Genomic DNA, 19413 nt, shown 5'->3' with positions numbered 1-19413 from the left:
CAGAAATTTAGTGTTTGTGTGTGCGGTGCACTAAACCCACTAAGGGAGATAAATCAGAGCTTGAGAATGTTGTGCTATTTGTGTGCATCTCACTTTCTATTTTAACGTCGGTGACGAAGATGGCAAAGACAAGTGGGCAGGAAAACGGCAATATACTCGCATATTTCACTTGCATTAGGTTTACATGGCTGGATGTCAGACTTGGGTATTGATTCGAGTCAGCATCCCCTAAATTGGAACAATGCTGGTTCACTGAAAAAACTGTTGAGTAAACCATTTTAAACACCCCCCCCCCCCCCAAAAAAAAACAACTATCAATGCCCTGATATCCAGAACATATCGAACCATAAACGTAAACCGTATACTGCCTCAATTAAATATCTGAAATCAGTGGGAGTATCACTTTTTTTAAACAATTTATGGGAAAGCAAAACATGTAAGACCCATCTCCTGAGTTCATTGCCCTGTGGCACTCCCAAATAGGTTCCTGGCAACGACACATTAAAATGCTGCTGTCAGTAAATACTGGAAATTGGCATTTCCTCTGGGTGAAGAGTCCTGAAAGGTCAGTACTGGGCAGCAGCAGCAGCACCACAGTGACTCGGCTTCTCCCTGCTCTGTATAATGGGATTCAGTGAAACTGAATGGCATTTCCAATGATGGGATTTGACCTTCCTGATCATCATTTATATCATGGACATTAACCAACACGTGGCACAGTAAAGCCTTTGTTCAACATCCTGCTCAGTCATTCCTGTTGTCTCATTTCCTGCCTCTTCCTTTCTATTTTTTGTGGGTTGTTTTTTTGTTGCGTGTGCACTGTGGTGCAAGCCCTGCTGTAGAGCTACAGCTTAATAAGAATGCATAGATGGAGTGTCACTCACAATTGCAACAACTCCCTCATGAGTATGGTAACTGTACCCTAAACTTGAACCACTATCCCTTGACCTGACTGGTTTTACCTTGTTATCTAAAGAACTCCCTCAATGCTAGACCTGAAGAGTAGGGCTGTAGCTACCAGTTGTAATCATTTGGTCTGGCCAACCGCCCAAAACCTCTAAATATTTAATTAGCTACAGTGAAAAGAAAATAAACAAACCCATTTTCTTCAGAAGAAGCTTGATCAAGAGAATGTCGTAATTGTAACTTAAAGAATTAAAATCAGTAAATTTTGACGGACAAATTATCCTTTTAATTGATTTATCCTGTCATTGTTAGAGTTAAGAGACTACAGGTAAGCCCTTAATTAACATTTCTTGTACTATTGGCTCGTTTTGAAAGCTTGTGGCTCACCTTTTCTTTTATTTTGCCTTGAACAGAAACCCAAAGCTTTGTGATAAAGTATCTCATGTACCCCTCCCTGCTTTTCCATCTCTCAATAGCAGCTGACCAAGCAAGGTTAACTGTCCCAGTGCATCTGGACCACACAGCCTTTGGAAAAGGCAAGAGACTGTCCTAGGATGGTCCTGAGAACTTGGCAAACTTCAGCTTTAGAAAACATAGATCAAGCAAAAGCTTGTATGGAAGTTTAATAGTAAGGCTACAAGTCCTTTTCAAGAACCAGGTATGTTTAAGAAATGTATAGGTTGAACAAGTACACCCACATTCTATTCTCTTTTGTTATGTTGTTGAATTAATAATTTATACAATTTAGTGTAAAAACAAAGGCCCAACAGTTGCCCTGGGAAAATAAGGTACCTGTGTATAAACTGAATGTACCAAGGCACTGTTGTGTCAGAGGCTTGTGAATACCGCACAAGGTAATCACACTCAGCTTCTATTTGCATTCAAAACAATCCGAGGTGTTCTTGTCGCTTCCCTGCGCAACTTATGTATTCACATGTCACCGTCCTAGCAGCCTTGCAGAGTTTCCTGAGTGCTGAGTGAAGCCAGCAGCTGAGCTGAGTACAAGCACAAGTGATGCTTTCACAGTGGCCTGCTCTTAGCCATCGGAATACTTCCCTAAGCCCTCATTAGCATGGCTGCTGCATTCAGCCTCATCGCAGGTCTTTGCCATCGTATGTGTGTGTCTCTGCACACAACCCCACCAACTACAGTTCAGTTGAATTCTCCTGTCTACCTCTCTTCTCCCCTATTGAATATCTCCCCCTTATTTACTACTCCGTACCGTTTCCCCTCTGGCTCACTCTTCATCCTTGTTTTTTTTTTTTGGACCAACTACTTTATTTTTCTTTGGCTCTTTCTTAACCTCCATTTTCCCCAGTCTCCCGGCTATGTATTACACCTCTTCTGTATGATGATCCTCCCCTTCAGGTCTCCTCTCCCTCATCTCCTCTTGAATACCTTTCTTTAATAGAATGCCAACTTACGTTTCCCTCCTCTCCACTTAGCCCATCCTTGTGTTAATCAGGAGGGAATGGTGGTGATAAAGACACAACTTAGTCCGTTTTATTCTTACAGTCATGGGACATCTATAGAGCTCTCAGTAAGGGTTGACATAATCATTTGTGTGGCCTTAGACTTCCGCAGCATCCTGATTAACACTGTTCAACACAAAACTATTAGGAACACCTTCCCAGTATAAACCTGTACAGTTCAAAAGCGCCATTAATTACAGAATCCAAAATAACCAGGTTCAATAAAAAACGATCATTTGAATCCTCATGAGGCAAGGAGTTATTGCTGGGCTTTTATTACTGCATTAGTTTTAACAGGTTAGTATAGATATATAATTGTAGATATGATCTTATTCGGCTATAGAGTCCCGCTACTCTGATGTATCCTATATGTGAATGGGCACAGTCGGTGTGGAAATGCATGCATTAATGTGTGCTTGTGAGTCTGGGAGTTAAGCGCGCTACATTCAGAGCAGCGCAATACACTCACCAGAGATACTGACATATTCAGCTGAACTAGTCTCATCAAAAGTTAGTGTTTGAAGTGTCAAAAAAATGTGATTCCTGACCCCCCCCACCCCCAAAAAAATCAAATGTGGTTTTCTTCGCATGCTGTCAAGTGATGTACTTAAATCATGGAAATGCTGTCACTGGAATACAGTTAGAGTGCTGCTACATTTCATCAAGACACATGCAGACAAGGGTACACACTTTTCTACAGCACTGATCTCACCAACTTGAAATGCCGTCAATTAAATGATTGGCTGCTCTTAACACCCTTTGACTTCTCCCTTCATGCAGAATTAGCAGCTGCCATCGAACTCCTCCCACAAACGGTCAAGCATCACCAAATGCCGCCTGTATTTCCTGACTAAAAACACCACCTTGCTCACTCCCATGGTCAGCCAGGTCTTTGTGAAGAACCACAACCTTCTGGTGACAGAATAGTCAGTTCAGCCATGTCAGATTCATTGCTGCCATGCGTCTTGCATGGCAGGTAACTGAGTTCTAATTCAAATGTTAAGCATTCAAGTCCAATTGGGGTGTCTACATTCTTCACTTGATGAGCAGAAAAAGAATGATACTGTGGCCTAATTACTCTTCCTAATTATGTTGGCAGTGGGCTTGTTCAGTAAACTAGAGAGGGGATTGGAGATGGTGTTCCGAGGTAGAACCTAGGGCTCATTATGATGAGATTCAAGACTCAAAAACTATTGCTGGAGATTGCAATAATGAATTTATGCTAGGAATGTCATGACCCTTGCTCTACCTTTGGTGATTAATTCAAACGATGAGATCGTAGCAGCTGAATTGGTCCGGTCAGCTGGTCCCCCTCACTGCTACCATAAGGAACACATGGCCGCTCGTACATTGATCCACTTCTCTCACCGCCACCAGGTGACGAGCTTCAGCGACTCACTCAATGAGAATAGGCGCAGTCCTCTGGCACACTCTTGTTAGTTAACGAGTTCCAAAGAAAGATCCGTATCACTATAGGGACTCATTGTTGCTAACCTGGTATGCCAGATTGTTTGCGACACAGAACCATCTGGAAAGTCCTCCATAGAAACTTTGGAGAGAGGGCTGTTATCACACCTAAACCACACCCGTCACATCAAATGACTGTGATTGGTCAAACTACTTTTTGTGAGGACACAAGCAAAAACGTGAGGCATGGCAGGCTGGATTCTCGTGTGATCTCATGAATCCAGCTGCCTCGCAATGTAACTTTTGCGCCTCTTAAGGATCAGATGTAATATGAGAAAAGAGAGTCTGCTGGCTTGTTGAGCTAAACGAATGACATTACTAATGTACTGTGGAACTGAAGCTGCGTTGATGTTGTCACTTGTTTTGGGGGCTGACCTGACTGATCATTTGGAGAGGGAACACAAGGCATCAGCCTGCCTCTTCAAGAGTTTTAATATTTACTCACCACCAATTCAATCAAGTCTACACATACAGGTCGGACCCCAGATGAATTGATAGACCTCTGCTGTGCTTGAGCTTCAAAAATGCTCACCTCCACACACACACACACACACACAGACACACACACACACAGTCCATGTCTGTCTCTTTTTCAGATTTCAGTTTATGTCTGGCAACAGATCTGCTTATGGATTTGTTCAGTGTCACTCTGGACATTATTAGGTATCGTCTCTTTTTCAAGGGACTTTCATGATAGTTTTCTTAAAGTCTGTGTATTTTTTAAATTCATTTATTTATTCTCATGGCTCCCATAGTTTTCGTAGTCATCATTTGACACTATTGCTTTGCTTAGCGGGAAATAAGAGTGAGCAGTAGTTCCAACGTAGAAGTGAACCTCCAAATTGTGAGGCACCATTTTAATTCCATTCAATTTTATTTATGCAGTGCCCAGTAAGAACAGAAGTTATCTTGGGGAACTTTTCATTCAGAGGAGGTTTAGACCATGCTCTTAATAAATTTAGAGACCTAAGAATTCCCCCATCAGCAAGCACTTGGCAACACTGGCAAGAAAAAAAAGATCCTTTTTAACATGAAGAAACTTTAATTTTAAGCTTCCTCTCATCCCTCGCATGTTCCCTCTGAGAATTCATTTCCCGTACACAAATGCCTGTTAGTGTGTTTCCACTGAGTTTATACTCACCTTCACATCTTTAGTCATCGTTTAAGTAGCAGGGATGAAGCGTTTTCTGACTCCTCTCTCCCAAGGACCCAGGGTTTGACAGCTAGACTGATGGCTTTGTTGAATTCTGCAACCTAATTTCTTATCTGTATAAACAGAGCTGCTGTTAACGCTCAACATCTGATATTTGTGTTTTCTAATACACATGACACAAAGTATTGCTGCCACCTAAATATAACTGATTGACAGATGCATTTTCTTCCTGATATAATTTGCATTCTGTGTGACTTGATTGTGCTCATCCCTGTGAAGACGTTATCAATCTAGCGGCTTGTGGGCGTCATTTTGTCATTTTGGTTCTGAGCGTGTCCCTAATGTGGGTGTTTACCTTACCTGTCGCACCGCCATTAACTCATCTTGATAAAATGTGAGATCACAATGTCTGTGGAATAGCATAAATATTCCACCTGAACCATACCAGTAAAAACTGATTCATTGCACCGCCTGCATGCAGGTAGAAACCAGGCACAACACACAGCTTTTTACTCTCATTGATGTACAGATTTATTTACTTGAGCCCTCTTCCTGTCTTTCCTGCAGTGCCCCGACTCAGCCTGTAAGCAGGACCTGCTGGCCTACCTGCAGCGTATCGCCTTGTATTGCCACCAGCTGAACATCTGCAGCAAAGTCAAGGCTGAGGTTCAGAATCTGGGAGGAGAGCTGGTCGTCTCGGGGGTAAGTTCAATATCATTTTAATCCTGGACACCAGGGACACATCCATAATTTACTTTCTCCGGCTCTGCACGAAATGAAGAGCAGTGATGGGAAGTGATAACATTTTTTTTCATAACATTTCCATTATGGATTTTCCTTGTTGGTTTTGATTCTTTATTGATTTCTGATCAGTTTTCGGGGGGGGGGGGGGCTTGTAGCATTGACAGTAATGTGTGTTTATCTGAGGTGAAATGGAGTCAAAACAATGCTCAGGTGTGCAAAATCTCCACTGTTGGTAGGCAGAAGCAAATTAATCTACTCAGAGGAGAGGCGGCTGCCTGATAACATTTGAAAGGGTTCAATTAAAAGTGCTTTTCTTAAAGATATGAAGCTGATGGGCAAGTCGAGCTGTGGGAGTAACAGTCTATCATCATGGAAAAATCAGTGAAATGAGAGAATAATTGCATAGTGTGTTGAACAGGCGATCTTGGTCAAACATCAGATCTTAATCTTCAGTTACTGACATACCGCCGGTGGTATTGTGTCATTGAAGCCCACTGTGCGTGGAAAGATGCATGTTATTGGCGTTTCCACTTGAAATGATCATTTTACAAACTACCACTGTTGTTATCATTCACTGTAAATGACGCTGCATTAGGGACCTTCGTTTCCTCTGTCTGATGCAACTGTTGGCTGCAACATATAGCTGGTCGTTTTTGTCCAACATGCTGGCATCAATAAAAGCAATTGATGAGCTCAGAGGTCTTAGATTCCAGTAGATTGGGCCATTTTCCTCTGGGTTGCCATCATCCTCACTTAAGCTTAGCAGAGCAATTGTACTGGACGACAAAGGTTATTTGAAATAAGCCGAAACACGCTCCCTCATCGGTGGAGAGTTAACAAATGTGAAAGATGTAGTCTTGGTCTCATACTGCAGCTCTCCACACTTTCATCCCTAGTGGGAACATATTTGAATCACAAAAGTAAATGGGTTATTTTCTGTCACTGCAGTGCCCAAATACATAAAAAATGCTCAGAATCTACTCACAGTATCCTCTGCTACTTTCATTAGCAGCAGATATTTGATTTTAAGTCAACAGGAAACAGAAGTAGTGGCTTCTTCAGTTTGTAAAGCCTAATTTTGGCCATATGTTGACTAACCTTTATTTCTGCTTGAGATAAAACCATACAGGCTAATGTTTATAAGTCTGTTTAATCAGTAATTAGCCACTTAGTTGCCAGTCAAATGAATTTAAATAGGTTTCCTGTGTGTGCATGACATATTGAATCCCCCCCCCCCTCGATGGGGCTGAAATGAGACTCTGCTTCTAACACTTCCAGTGAAGTGTCACCACCGTCTCTGAGGCTTTTAAATTGTGGAGATTAAATTAGTGTGACCTTTTTCCTTATTCTCAAATTCCTCACATCTGTTTGGTATGCCAGAAAAACTTGGAAAGGTTGTTGCTTTCTGGCTATAAACAATGGAGTCTTTGTTTCCTCCCCTCTAACCATTCCTCTTCTCATGTCCCATTTGTCTCTGCTGTAATCAGTTGGACAGCGCCATGTCGCTCATCCAGGCCGCCAAGAACCTCATGAACACGGTGGTGTCCACAGTCAAGGCCTCCTACGTGGCCTCTACCAAATACCAGAAGAGCAAAGGCATGGAAGCGCTCAACATGCCCGCCATTTCCTGGAGGATGAAGGCGCCCGAGAAGAAGCCTCTGGTGAAGAGAGAGAAGCAGGACGACGGCCAAACCAACCGAGTCAAGAGGTCATCTCACAAGAAGCACATCAACCCCGTGCAGGCGCTGAGCGAGTTCAAAGCAATGGATAGTATCTAGATCTAGACCTCATAGAGGACACTAATGTTAACCAATGAGTTTATATATTGATGAAGCTTGTCATTCTATCAAACAGAAAGAAAATCCTAATCCAGCTTTGCATAGACTGCTTGTCCATTTGACCCGATATATTCCAGCTCAGCCTATAATCTGTGAGATGGGGTTGGCTCCGTGATGTTTGGTTGAAAATACACTTAGAAGGGAATCAAGTGGATCGAGGCATTTCTGTTTAATAGCTCCCATTTATTCTCTTTATTGGGGGGGAGAGTGGATTCCATAGATATTGTGTAAACTAATTCCAAGAGACTTTTGATTATTTTGTACTCTAACTGGCTTATAGTAATACCGTGGGGACTTCATTTTACTACTTGTATCACCAACATTTCTGTACTGCAAATATCAACTATGCAAAAATCTCGACTGCCTTATTTGAACTCCAGCAATAATTGTAGAGTATTTGGACGCGCGGGGTCAACGGAGATTTTAAATGTTTGGGTCAAGCTGTGAGCAACCAAAGTCAGTATATTTTCCATGTGTATGATTGTGACTTCAACGCCACTAAGCAAAGCTTCGGTTGTTGTTGGACAATATTTTAATGCTGTCAATCAGTAATTTGTGCTCCTTTATCCATTTAGTCGACATTTATCATCTCTTTATAACACATCTCAAGTTTTCGTGTGTTTTTACTTAATGCAGCAGCGCCTGAACGGGGACTCTTGAAGCCTTTTGTTTAGCTCAGTAGGAGCAGGGGTACGTGTGCTCAATCCCTCACTGAAAGCGCACGCATCCACCCATGCAGACAAACTTCTTTGACTAAATAAGTCTGGGAGAAGCCAGTGGGCTAAACAATGAGACGACTGTGTCAGTCCTCTCCAAAGCCGACCAGCTTCATTTTCTGTCAACAAGACCAAACACCTCCGCAATCCAAGAATGGGTCCAAATTGAGGGATCAATATTTTTTTCTCTCGGCAGCCTCGAGGAAGGCAAGCAAAGCAGGAGAGTTTGCTGACTTTAAATTGCTTATTCTTTATATTCTTTGTCCTAAAGCTTGAACACTAATCAACATTTTGCATCATGCACACTCTTTAGAAAGCCTAGAAACAACTCACCAGGTGTTGCAGCTTTAAATTGAGTAACAAGAGTGTTTCTTTGTGTTTATTTCTTCAGGCAACAACTTTGTGATGAGTTGCTGTGTGCAGCAGCAGCACCCCCCACAAACACACACACAAACACACACACAAACGCACTCACACATCGTGTTCTGCTATATAGTGGTGCACTGGTGTACAGTGAGGCTTTGAAATCCTGCTTCTTTGGTCTTCAGGCTCAATCTTTGTTTTGCCTGTTTGACATTTGTGAACTACAGCAGGATGAGCTCACATGAGTTGACAGCTTGCTCTTTTTTCTATTAGACTGTAGAAACAATCATTTGGAGGTTGTTTTTGTTCCCCCTCAGTTTGTCTTTTGCTGTTTTTGAAACTGGAGTGATATCAAACTACTTTGCTGTGGAACTGTTCTTGAGAGCTCCCCTATTAGTGCACACGGTGGTGAAATCCATGTGCCTGCTTTATATGGGAATAAACATTTAAAATGAATCAACCCTGAGTGCTCAGCCTGTTTTCCTTCCCTCGCTTAACACGGTGACCACACGCGGACAAGTTGGTCTTCCAGGAACATGGAAGCAAGTATGAGGCCGCTCGCCATCTCCTTGGTAAAATGGGTTTTATAGCACATGGCCACGTCTGCCGCTATGAATAATGGCGGGGTCACGCCACACAGCTCATTTACAGTCCAGCGGGCCGTATATAGGGAGAGCTCCTAATTGACTTGCTCTGTTGTCGTAGGTTATTTTAACTTTGATGTAAAATGCTGGATGTATTTTCAAACACTTCACTTTATGTTAAACAGCCTGAGTAGAAGATGGAAGAAATTCAGCTGTATTAGATTCACACGTGGAGAAAAAAACAGTCCACGCCAGTGGAATAATCAGCGTTCCTCAGGGAGGACATCCTTATCCCAACTAATTTATAGAGTTTATCACACTGATTCAAGCGTGTATTCGAATTTATGTTGGCATTTACGGCCGTTTACATGTTGAGTGTATATGTAGTATTTCTATAGCTATTGTGGTTACACAATATCTAAGTATTAACTACATAATTGTGCCCATGTTTTATATGTATTATTTTTTAAATATTTCTCTGTTTGGACAAAAACTCGAGAGGAGGCGAGAGGAGTTTCACCCCCGCGGAGACCAATAACAAATGATTTGACTGATTCCTGTCCTTGCTTAGCGAGCCCGACCCCCTAGTGAAACACATCTGCACTCAACATATTATATGAATATATATTCTTATATTCTCAAAATGTGAAGATGTAGATGTTTATTAACTGCCTGGAGCTTTTCTTTGTGCACGACCTCGTGACTGAAGAGATGTGTAAATACATAGCTGCCAATAAATAAGGCAATAATAGATCAATAAATGCAGCCCAGGAAAAAATTAACGTGATTGATAGACTTGACTGGTTAGACCCGTTTTAAAATTTAAAAAAAAAAAAAAGTAAATGTTTGATTGTTCTGGAACTCTAAATGGGTTAATTACATGAAAATAAAGGTCCTCTGACGAGATGTTAACAAATTCCCTGTGCAGGATTATTGGTCGCAGACCCCTGCCCCCCCCCCCCCCCCCCCAACCCTTTGGTGACCCACTGCTGTGTCTAAACTCAGATGGAGGTACTTTATCTCACTTCCAGCAAACCAAAAACAACAACAACAACAACAACAACTGGCTGTAAACTGACACACATGAGCAGTGACTTGGAAGGATACAAACATCGCCGCACCATTGGTTTGTCGATGAAAAGGAAATGTCTGAAAGGTGTACCAAACAACAAAAATATTGAGGCATTTCTACTGTGTGTGTGTGTGTGTGTGTGTGTGTGGGGGGGGGGGGGGGTTATATTTTAAACAAGCCTCCAGAATGCATCTAAACATTAATATTTTAAATACCACCACATCCTTCTGGTATACAAACTCACATCTCAATCTCTCAGTTAAAAAAACCCTTGCAGAAACTCGGAGTGTGTCTGCAATATTGTACATATATTTAAGCTATTTCCCATTTAAACAGGTTAACGTGGTTACTTCAGTGTCAACCCGGGATTCTCTGTATCATGACCAGCAGGATTTATCACCTTGGTACATTTTTCAGGGGCACTCGGAGACTTTTGTTTGATATTTTTTGAAAGGAAAGTGTTTTTATGGCCAGTTTTGTCCTCATTATAATGCACATTTGCACACCATTTTTCTATGCAGCGGCGCTCCCAGGAACGCTGTAAGTCAGTCACAGTTGGGAGTGCTGGGAGAAAGTTAATGACATCATACTAAACGCTGGGTGACATTTATGGATTTTGCATGGTCAGGATCCTTTATTGGCCTGTTTAATAGTGTATTAACAGGATTTTACTCCTTTTACACTACAACCGTCAGCAAACTTTAGCCAGAAAACACACACACACATTACCACTCGGAGTATAAGTTGAGGGACTATGGGGACAAACTGTCCTATATCCTGATAATACACACGTTAATTACAACGGCACTACAACAACACAGAATGCATACGAATTGAGTGAGCGGGCATTTGTGTGTGATCCATAAATGAGGCTATTATGTGTGATATTCATGCAGGACAGTGAGGATATTTCAGGAGATGAGTGTAGATCTGCTAGTGTGTGTGTGTGTGTGTGTGTGTGTGCGTGTGTGTATGTTCATATGAGCCAGCTGTCACCCTGTGCGTCCGTTAACCAGTTTGTAATGTAGTGAAAACACTGAGAATTACGGAGTTGCAATCATACTATGATGAAGGCCAACTTGTACCCCATCGAAGTGAATAGACAAGCTAATTTATATGTAATGATTTTAGAACCTCACACAAGGCAGAACGCCAAAACCATTATATAATTGCACGATGCACTCCAGAAGACACGGACGTAGTGAAAGCTGGCTTAAAGCCTCACAGGAAATGCAGAAGAAATCATCTCTCCTGAATTATTAAATAATGGTAAATATCTGTGCATTTGGGGCTGAATGCAGGGAGATGTGAGTGTATGTGTGTGTGTGTGTGTGTGTGTGTGTGTGTGTGTCTTGGGGGGGGGTCTATTGGTAACTAATATCATAATGGGCTGCAGCTCTTTTGCTGCTAATTAAATACTATGAACTTTGAACTTTAATGAAAAAATGAAAACGAGCGCGGTAATTAGACAGTTCTGATCCACGGCAGCAAAACACAATTTGACTCCTTTCCAAGCATGAACATTTTCTCGCACGCTTACTGAAACTCATACTGCATCATCGCATGCATCTTCAGTACCACATGATAGTGGGTCTGACCCTTTAACAGACTGGTGATTGCAGCGGCTTGGTTTACCTTGGGACTCAACCTCAGAGCCTGGTGATGGTGCCCTACCTGCTCGTTACTCCAATTAGTCCTTTGCATGCGTCTCCACACGACACCTCCTTGCCGCTTGGTTACATAGCAATTTTATATCCACAATTAAAATAACCCCACACTACATAACAACTGGATTTAGTCTTTCGAGAAAAATGCTGTATTTCCCACTAATTCACAGATTAAATGACTCTGCAGTGGTCCTGGATATTTATTAGCTCCACCGCCAAGCAACACTGAGAAACCTGAGACGCTAATTAGCGCTCAATTCCCGTGCTTACAGGCACTGTGAACACACCTGTCATGTACCAAATCTAGAGCAGGTAAACTAGAATCAAGGTGATGACAGTCAATGGACTACAGACAGGATGGCGTCATTATGCTAACTCTACATGCTAACTAGCTTCCAGCTGTCGTGAGCTGCACTTGTGGCAGTCAGACTGAGAGGAAACACACATTTAACGAGCAACCAGGAACCCCACACACGGATCAAGAGAAACACACAGGGAGTCAATCACCTAAATACACCCATTTGATGTTAAAAATGTTCACTTTCTGCAGCTGGACCTCAACAGAGGTTTTCAGAAGGGCGCGGCTCGACTGTCTTTAGGTTTTGTATTCAGCCGCACTTGACTTTCCTCGCAAATTTTCAATTTCTGTGTGTGCACACGGCCCTTTGGTCTCATGCCATTTAATAGGGGTTGGCGGGGCGTTTACCCACGCTAATTAGGAACAACTGGCACGTACTTTACTTAAGCTCTTTTCGCAGCAGCCATTTTGACACATCACAGCAGGGTAAACAGGTTTAATTGATGAAATAAATTATAGTCCTGTTCTATTTAATGTGTCAGAGCCTTGCTGGTACGCCTAATACCGGGGCCCCGGGCCACCCAAATGGAACAAGGCCATAAATGTTATTAATTACACCTGTGTTTGCCCTGAAATGAGATGTGAAAATGGCTGCTGCGATGGTGGGAAAAGTCATTATAAGAACACAGGTATTCTGCTGTTAAAGAAAACATCACGAACGTGAAGGAAAACGCTTCAGGAGATACAGTAGTGACGAATGAGGCCCATCGTTGTCGCTGCAGTGAATGTCCTTGACCAGTAGGGGGCCCACACACCCATTTGGGGCCCTGTGGAGTAAAACAAAAGTTATGTAACTGAGTACAAGTCAGCCAAGCACAATATGTGTAACCTTTTACAAAAGTACTGAACACATTTGCTTGCTCATTTAACCATTTGCATAATTGTTTTACACACTTGTCCATGTTTGCTGGCTTGGAGTCAGTAAACATGGACACAACAGCCCAAACTGGCTGTCTCCAGTTTTGAGTCAAGCTGTCTTGTATTCATTTGTGACAAATGTGACACAGCTTCTTACCGGTTACACTAACAATTCAACTTCTGTGTTTAAATTGGGTTTAATTTGTGCATTGATTTCAAAAGACGCAGAGACCATGGGAAGTCAATCGTCATCTAGGTTTTTTCTTTATTTTCAAAGGATACTTGTTTTGTACTTGACTGCATTATTAGTACTCACAAACATGTATTATGGAGCTCACAAAGACAACTTTCCACCACAGCATCACTTCTTTAGGACTCAAGAATGTGGAAAGAGCTGGACTTGTCCATTTAGCTACAAGGTTCATGGACCCCCCTTCAACACCGATAACCAACAACAGCAAAAGTGCCCAGGTGCATTGTCTGGTATAATCCTCAACCTCTTAATCCAGCAGCATGCTCAGATTTGAGCTAAAAACAATCAACCTGTAACACTCCCAGTTCGGTACTCATCAGCCTGATCAGCCACTCGTGCCAACACATGCTTGTGACCTCACTGCTTTGAGAGTGAATATATCATGTGCACGCCTCTATGTCATATCCTCAGGAGACCATACAAGTGCAGCAACATTCGGTGGCGTGTCGCTACATGATAGTGTCTTGTTAGTGAGCGGGAGCAGATTTAAATCAGGTGATTCCCGATGTTCAGCAGCCTTGAAGCTGATCCATAAATCTTGTCGCTCATGCAGGTGTGGCTGAGCGTGTGCAGGTTTTAGCAGCTGACTTACACTCAAACTTCATTTGAATTCATTTTTTTAAGAAACATTTTCAAGGCGGACACAAGCTGCCCTCAGTTATCTTCATTAAACTTTCTCAAGTTAAAGAAAAGAGAATAGAAAAAAAGAGCCTGGATCTATTTAGTGTGCGTGCAGCTCGTTAGACTTGTACCTTCCATTCATAGAAGCATTCCTAAATTCATTCCAAATCCAGCACTACTACTGATATTCATTAGCATGAATACAATTCTAAAACATAAATCTTGCTCTTCAACTCTGTGTAAAGTGGAACCTCGCTGACGATGACGAGCAGTCAGATTGGCAGCAAACCTCATCTCTACAGTGTTAATATATCCCGTGCGGTTTGAACTGAATTGAAGCAGTGAGCTTTGTCACTCTAAAGGCACCAGAGTAGTAAAACACGCCTCATGTACTTTAGTACTCCTTTGTGTTGATGTAGTCTTCAACAGGGGCTGGCAGCGTGTAGTAATGCATGGATATAACAAATGGAAACGAACAATAAACAAGTCAGCTGCTCTGTTTAACAGTTGGAATTTCTTTCACTTGGCACCACAGGTAATGTGGCTGTATTAAACTTCATAGGACAATAAAGCTGTAGACAATGCATGTACAGAATGGTTGTAAAGGAAACTCCAACACTTGTTTCTGTGTCGGTCGGCTCCATTAGTGCCTGCTTTTGAGTTTAAAGTGATATTATATTTCATTGCAGTAACTTTGTTTGGAGTTTCTCTGTCTGCTAGAACACTTGACAGCGCTGTCCTGGTTTTATTGGGTCCCTCAGGGTTGCACAAAGAAAAATGTCTGACAAATGGTGTGTATGTTGAACCCTCCAACCCTCTACTTTTTAACAGCATGCTGTCGGGTGTTCTAAGGTTAAAGGTTATGAAAGAACGTGTAAACGCTCAGAAAGCCACAACAGCCACCGAGGTTTCCAGAGTACTCGTTGTTTTGTTAACAAATAAGCTGCACATCAACCCCATTGAACAAACGACTACTATCTGATCAAGCATGTACTCAAGCGGGAGCTTAGAGACGTGTGTCCAGAACTGAGTGCTAGTCAGCCTCCAGAGGAAGCCTGATGGCAGCATTTGAGTATGTCTCAAAGGAACATTTAGACTCTCAAACACATACAGACACACACAATTTAGACAATTATATCCTACACGGTCAAAAAAAAAAGTTGTTGTTGTTTGTTTTTTTTTACTGCCGTCTGAACCAACCCGTTCTCTTGTGTCAGTAGACCTGGATTTCTAGGCCGGGATGTCTCACTCCAAACCCTGTGTTTGATTCATGAATTGTTATTTCCTTCTTGTTTTGTATCAATTGTTGGTTGATGGTTTGCATGTAGAGGTGGAGTTGCCGTGGCGCAGACGGACTTGACAGATGTGACCTGTATATTTTGAAAGCAAATTGAGTTCTGGAGGAACAGAAGAAGCTAATTTTCTTTTTTTCTTTTTTTTTTGTTCCTGTAAACAAAGAGAAAAAATATGATTAGCAGTTATAACAGAGATGAACTGATACGTTACGCTCTCAGTCGCGTCTGCTCTATGGTCAACTATGAAGTAGCTGCATATCTGTTCTGAAAATGGGTCTTGAAGCCAACAGCAATAAAAGAGAATTAAAAAAAAAAAAATGAGTCCTTCGTACTAAATTTGACAGTGCCTCAATGGGAATTCATTAAAAACAAAAACAAGAACAAAAAAACATGGCAGACTAAATATGAGGTATTTGGACATATATTGTTCACACACAAAAACAGCACTGAATAAAAAAAGTAACTTTTCAAAACTGCTTGAATCTCCTCAATGTTTTTTTTAATACCATCTAATTTACTTATTTTTGTATTAAATGTTTACTTTTTTAATGGTGTCACAAGACACTGTGTGATAATAATATACATGAATGCTTTGAATATATATATATATATATATATAAATATCAATATATTATATATGTTTTATATGTATAGAGAGAGAAAGAGACAGATCTCTCTCTCTCTCTCTCTCTCTATCTACATAGAGAGAGAGAGATAGATAGGATATATATCATGAATCAATAGCGAGATTTCGCAACACCTTTGGTTTATTGTGTTTTATTGTGATTTATGATGCCGCTGCGGTCGATGTTGCGAGTGAATGAGCAGAACTGGTTTGTGACAGTATTGTTGAATTTGATATGATTTCTGTCGGGTGCTCAGTTTACCGGATTAGCCAAAAACTGACGTTCCTATCTGTTTTTTATCCATGGCCATTTTCACAATTGATTTCCCATAAAACGTACTCTATTGTGATATGTATTGATATTGTTATATAAAATTACAGTTGCTGTGCCTGAGGATTTAATCCATATGGCCCACAGGAACCTATTCTGTAGGACTGGTAACACATAATAATAAGACCCGCTGTTACGGTCCATTATTTGAATTAGTTTATAACAGGGCTGCTGCCAAATTGCTGAAATCATGCTCTATTATTCAAGACTTCTAGTGATGTTAGCAAAATGTAGCCACATAAATAAAAGCCTGATTGCAATGAGAGATGTCTGCTGCATGCCAAAATAGCACGCAAGCTTGGTGTGTTTGCTAAGGTTATAGATTTGAAACTTGATTTAGCTGTTTTATTAGTCGCACCAAACCTCAGTGGTCCCCAGATGAATACAGGCTCTGTAAATATGCCTGCTCCCCGGAGACTACTTGAGCCTTGACAGATAATAAGTGGATGGGTTCTCCTCTGATGTGAGACAGGGAGGCTACCCGGCCCGTGTAGAATTACACCATACAGTGTGGTTGAATGCAGATATGATGCAAAAGTGACAGCACAGAACAGCCACCGGTGTCAAATCCCTCCGCCGCTCCTTTTTCTTCTGCCGTGTCACTCAAAATCCTGTCGTCTCATGACACGTTTGAATGAAGCTTTATCAATCACATGGTAAAGTGTGGCATTCTAATCAATAGGGAGGATTTTCTTAGATTTTACTATTATTTTAAAGTTAGAGGACCTGAACTGGACCTGAGAGAAGGAGGAGGAGGGGGGGAACTCAGGCATAAAGCTGTTGAGCTGGACATGAAGAGAGGACTAGAAAGGCTTCTGAAGTATTAGCCCTGAACCAAGTGGGAGAGAGCTGGCAATAAACGCAGGCTGCTGGACTGACAATCTGTCATTGCCGCGGTACACATGGCTCTGGTGGGGTATAAATTTTAAATATGACTGGCTGAAAGACGCAGTGAACCAGGCCATACAGATGCTAGGGTGCAATCAAGGCAAATAAGATAGTCCTCCTCCAAAATGTCAATAGCTTTTCAGTGGAAGTCCAGCGAGTCCAGCAGGACACCCGGAGAGGCTGTCATTTATTTTGGAGTTAATACTGGTTGGTGCCTCCAAAAACACCCAAGCGTCTCCTTTCATTTTGTACTGAGCCACTTTGTAGTGAAATAATTTGACAGGTGAAGCTTTCAGATGTACAATAAACCAAGAACAGTCTGTTTATTCAGGTCAGAACAGTCAGTGCCAGTGAAATGGTTCTTGTCTTTCAGTATTAATGTAACAGCAGCAGACAAAGGGGGGGGGGGGCTAAATGGGAGCTATTTAATCCAGGTTGAAGGTCCTCCATCAGACCTCGGTAGTTTCACCTTTCCATTAAAAATGACAAATTCACATGAATAACTTTTTTTTTTTTTTTTCCAGGGGGTGTCTGCTGGAGGAAGGTTCCAGAAGTTCCCTGAAGCCAGAGCCACAGGACATTAATTACTTGAGGGCCAGGCAGAGAAACGGTGACTCTAGCTGCACACACACACACACACACACACACACACACACACACACACACACACACACACACACACACACGCACACACACACTAATTTAATGGAAGTTTTGTCCTTTAGGGGATTTTCTTTAGTTTTTTGTTTTTGGGAAAGTAAAATTAGTGATGAGGTATGAGACATTCAATCATCTCAATGCTCTCCTCTTTGAGCTGGAAATCCCCCCCAAACCTCGATATTGGCTGATCTGAGAATTTTATGGTGAGTCTTATAGCCAGTAGATATTTTATAGGGTGGTGTCTGACAGTGGTGACCCCGGTTAGCCAAAGACATTCAGAACATCAGCATTACCTTATTTGACTTTGTATTAATTTGTATAAATATGACTTGTTTAAAATTTGTCAAGATTTTAATGTTGAAAATAAGCAATATTAACATTTCTCAAATGGCCGGTTTCCTTGAACAATCTATTTATGGATTTTAATTTAATCTGTACAAAAAAGACATGTCTACATTGTGACTTTATTTCAAAAGCATTAATTATGATTAATATATATATATATATATATATATTAATATTATTCATTTAAAATTAGGGCACATTAATAATGATTGGTTCATGCTTAAAGATACATTTAATGTATAATTTAGTGTTGAATAAGCATGACTGAAACATAATCAACCACCTATTAATGCTCATTTTGAACCCTATTATAAAGTGGGGAATCTGAATCTCTTAAGGAAAATTTCACCCTTACCTTAATCCCCAAGACACTCGAGTTAATTGATAACAAACAGTTTACTAAGCATCAAACTTTGATTAACTAATCATGACTAATGTTCATTAAGCATGAATTAACTGTTAACTAAGTATGACTAATGGGTCACTAAGCATTAACTAACCGTTAACTAAGTATGACTAATGGGTCTCTAAGCATTAACTAACTGTTAACTAAGTATGACTAATGGGTCACTAAACATTTACTAACTGTTAACTAAGTATGACTAATGGGTCACTAAGCATTAACTAACCATTAACTAAGTATGACTAAAGGTCACTAAGCATTAACTAACTTAACTAAGTATGACTAATGGGTCTCTAAGCATTAACTAACTGTTAACTAAGTATGACTAATGGGTCACTAAACATTTACTAACTGTTAACTAAGTATGACTAATGGGTCACTAAGCATTAACTAACCATTAACTGAGTATGACTAATGGGTCACTAAGCATTAACTAACTTAACTAAGTATGACTAATGGGTCTCTAAGCATTAACTAGCTGTTATCTAAGTATGACTAATGGTCACTAAGCATTAACTAGCTGTTATCTAAGTGTGACTAATGGGTCACTCAGCATTAGCTAACTGTTAACTAAGTTTGACTAATGGTCAATAAGTATTAACTAACTGTTAACTGAGTATGACTAATGGTTACCTAAGAATGAATTAACTGTTGTTAATATACCCCTATTGTTGCCCTATAATTCTTATTTTTTATGTATTGTAGCCTAATCATTTGGTCTTTAAAAGTATTTAGTAAATCCCGGTACATTACCTCATCCAACTGACACCAATTTTTTCTTGTACAATTTTATT

The 19413-nt window shown here is 40.9% G+C and overlaps 1 protein-coding gene across 4 annotated transcripts in view; it reads left to right on the top strand.

Annotated features, from left to right (window-relative positions):
* Positions 1–7894, top strand: part of ctnna1 (catenin (cadherin-associated protein), alpha 1) — a 77210-nt gene extending 69316 nt beyond the window's left edge. For all 4 annotated transcript variants that reach the window (XM_086223155.1, XM_086223154.1, XM_086223153.1 and 1 more), the window contains 2 exons: positions 5566–5700; positions 7230–7894. In XM_086223155.1, coding sequence (XP_086079281.1) covers positions 5566–5700; positions 7230–7520 — 426 coding nt within the window. In that variant the 3' untranslated portion in view covers positions 7521–7894. The remainder of the gene's footprint in view (positions 1–5565; positions 5701–7229) is intronic.
* The last annotated feature ends 11519 nt before the right edge of the window (positions 7895–19413 follow it).

Source organism: Aulostomus chinensis, chromosome 13, assembly GCF_037954235.1.
Source record: "Aulostomus chinensis isolate RoL2024-O1b breed Wild chromosome 13, RoL_Achi_v1.0, whole genome shotgun sequence".
Taxonomy (NCBI): Eukaryota; Metazoa; Chordata; class Actinopteri; order Syngnathiformes; family Aulostomidae; genus Aulostomus; species Aulostomus chinensis.
Note: the sequence above shows the minus strand (reverse complement) of the source record. Positions and strands in the feature narration are given on the sequence as shown.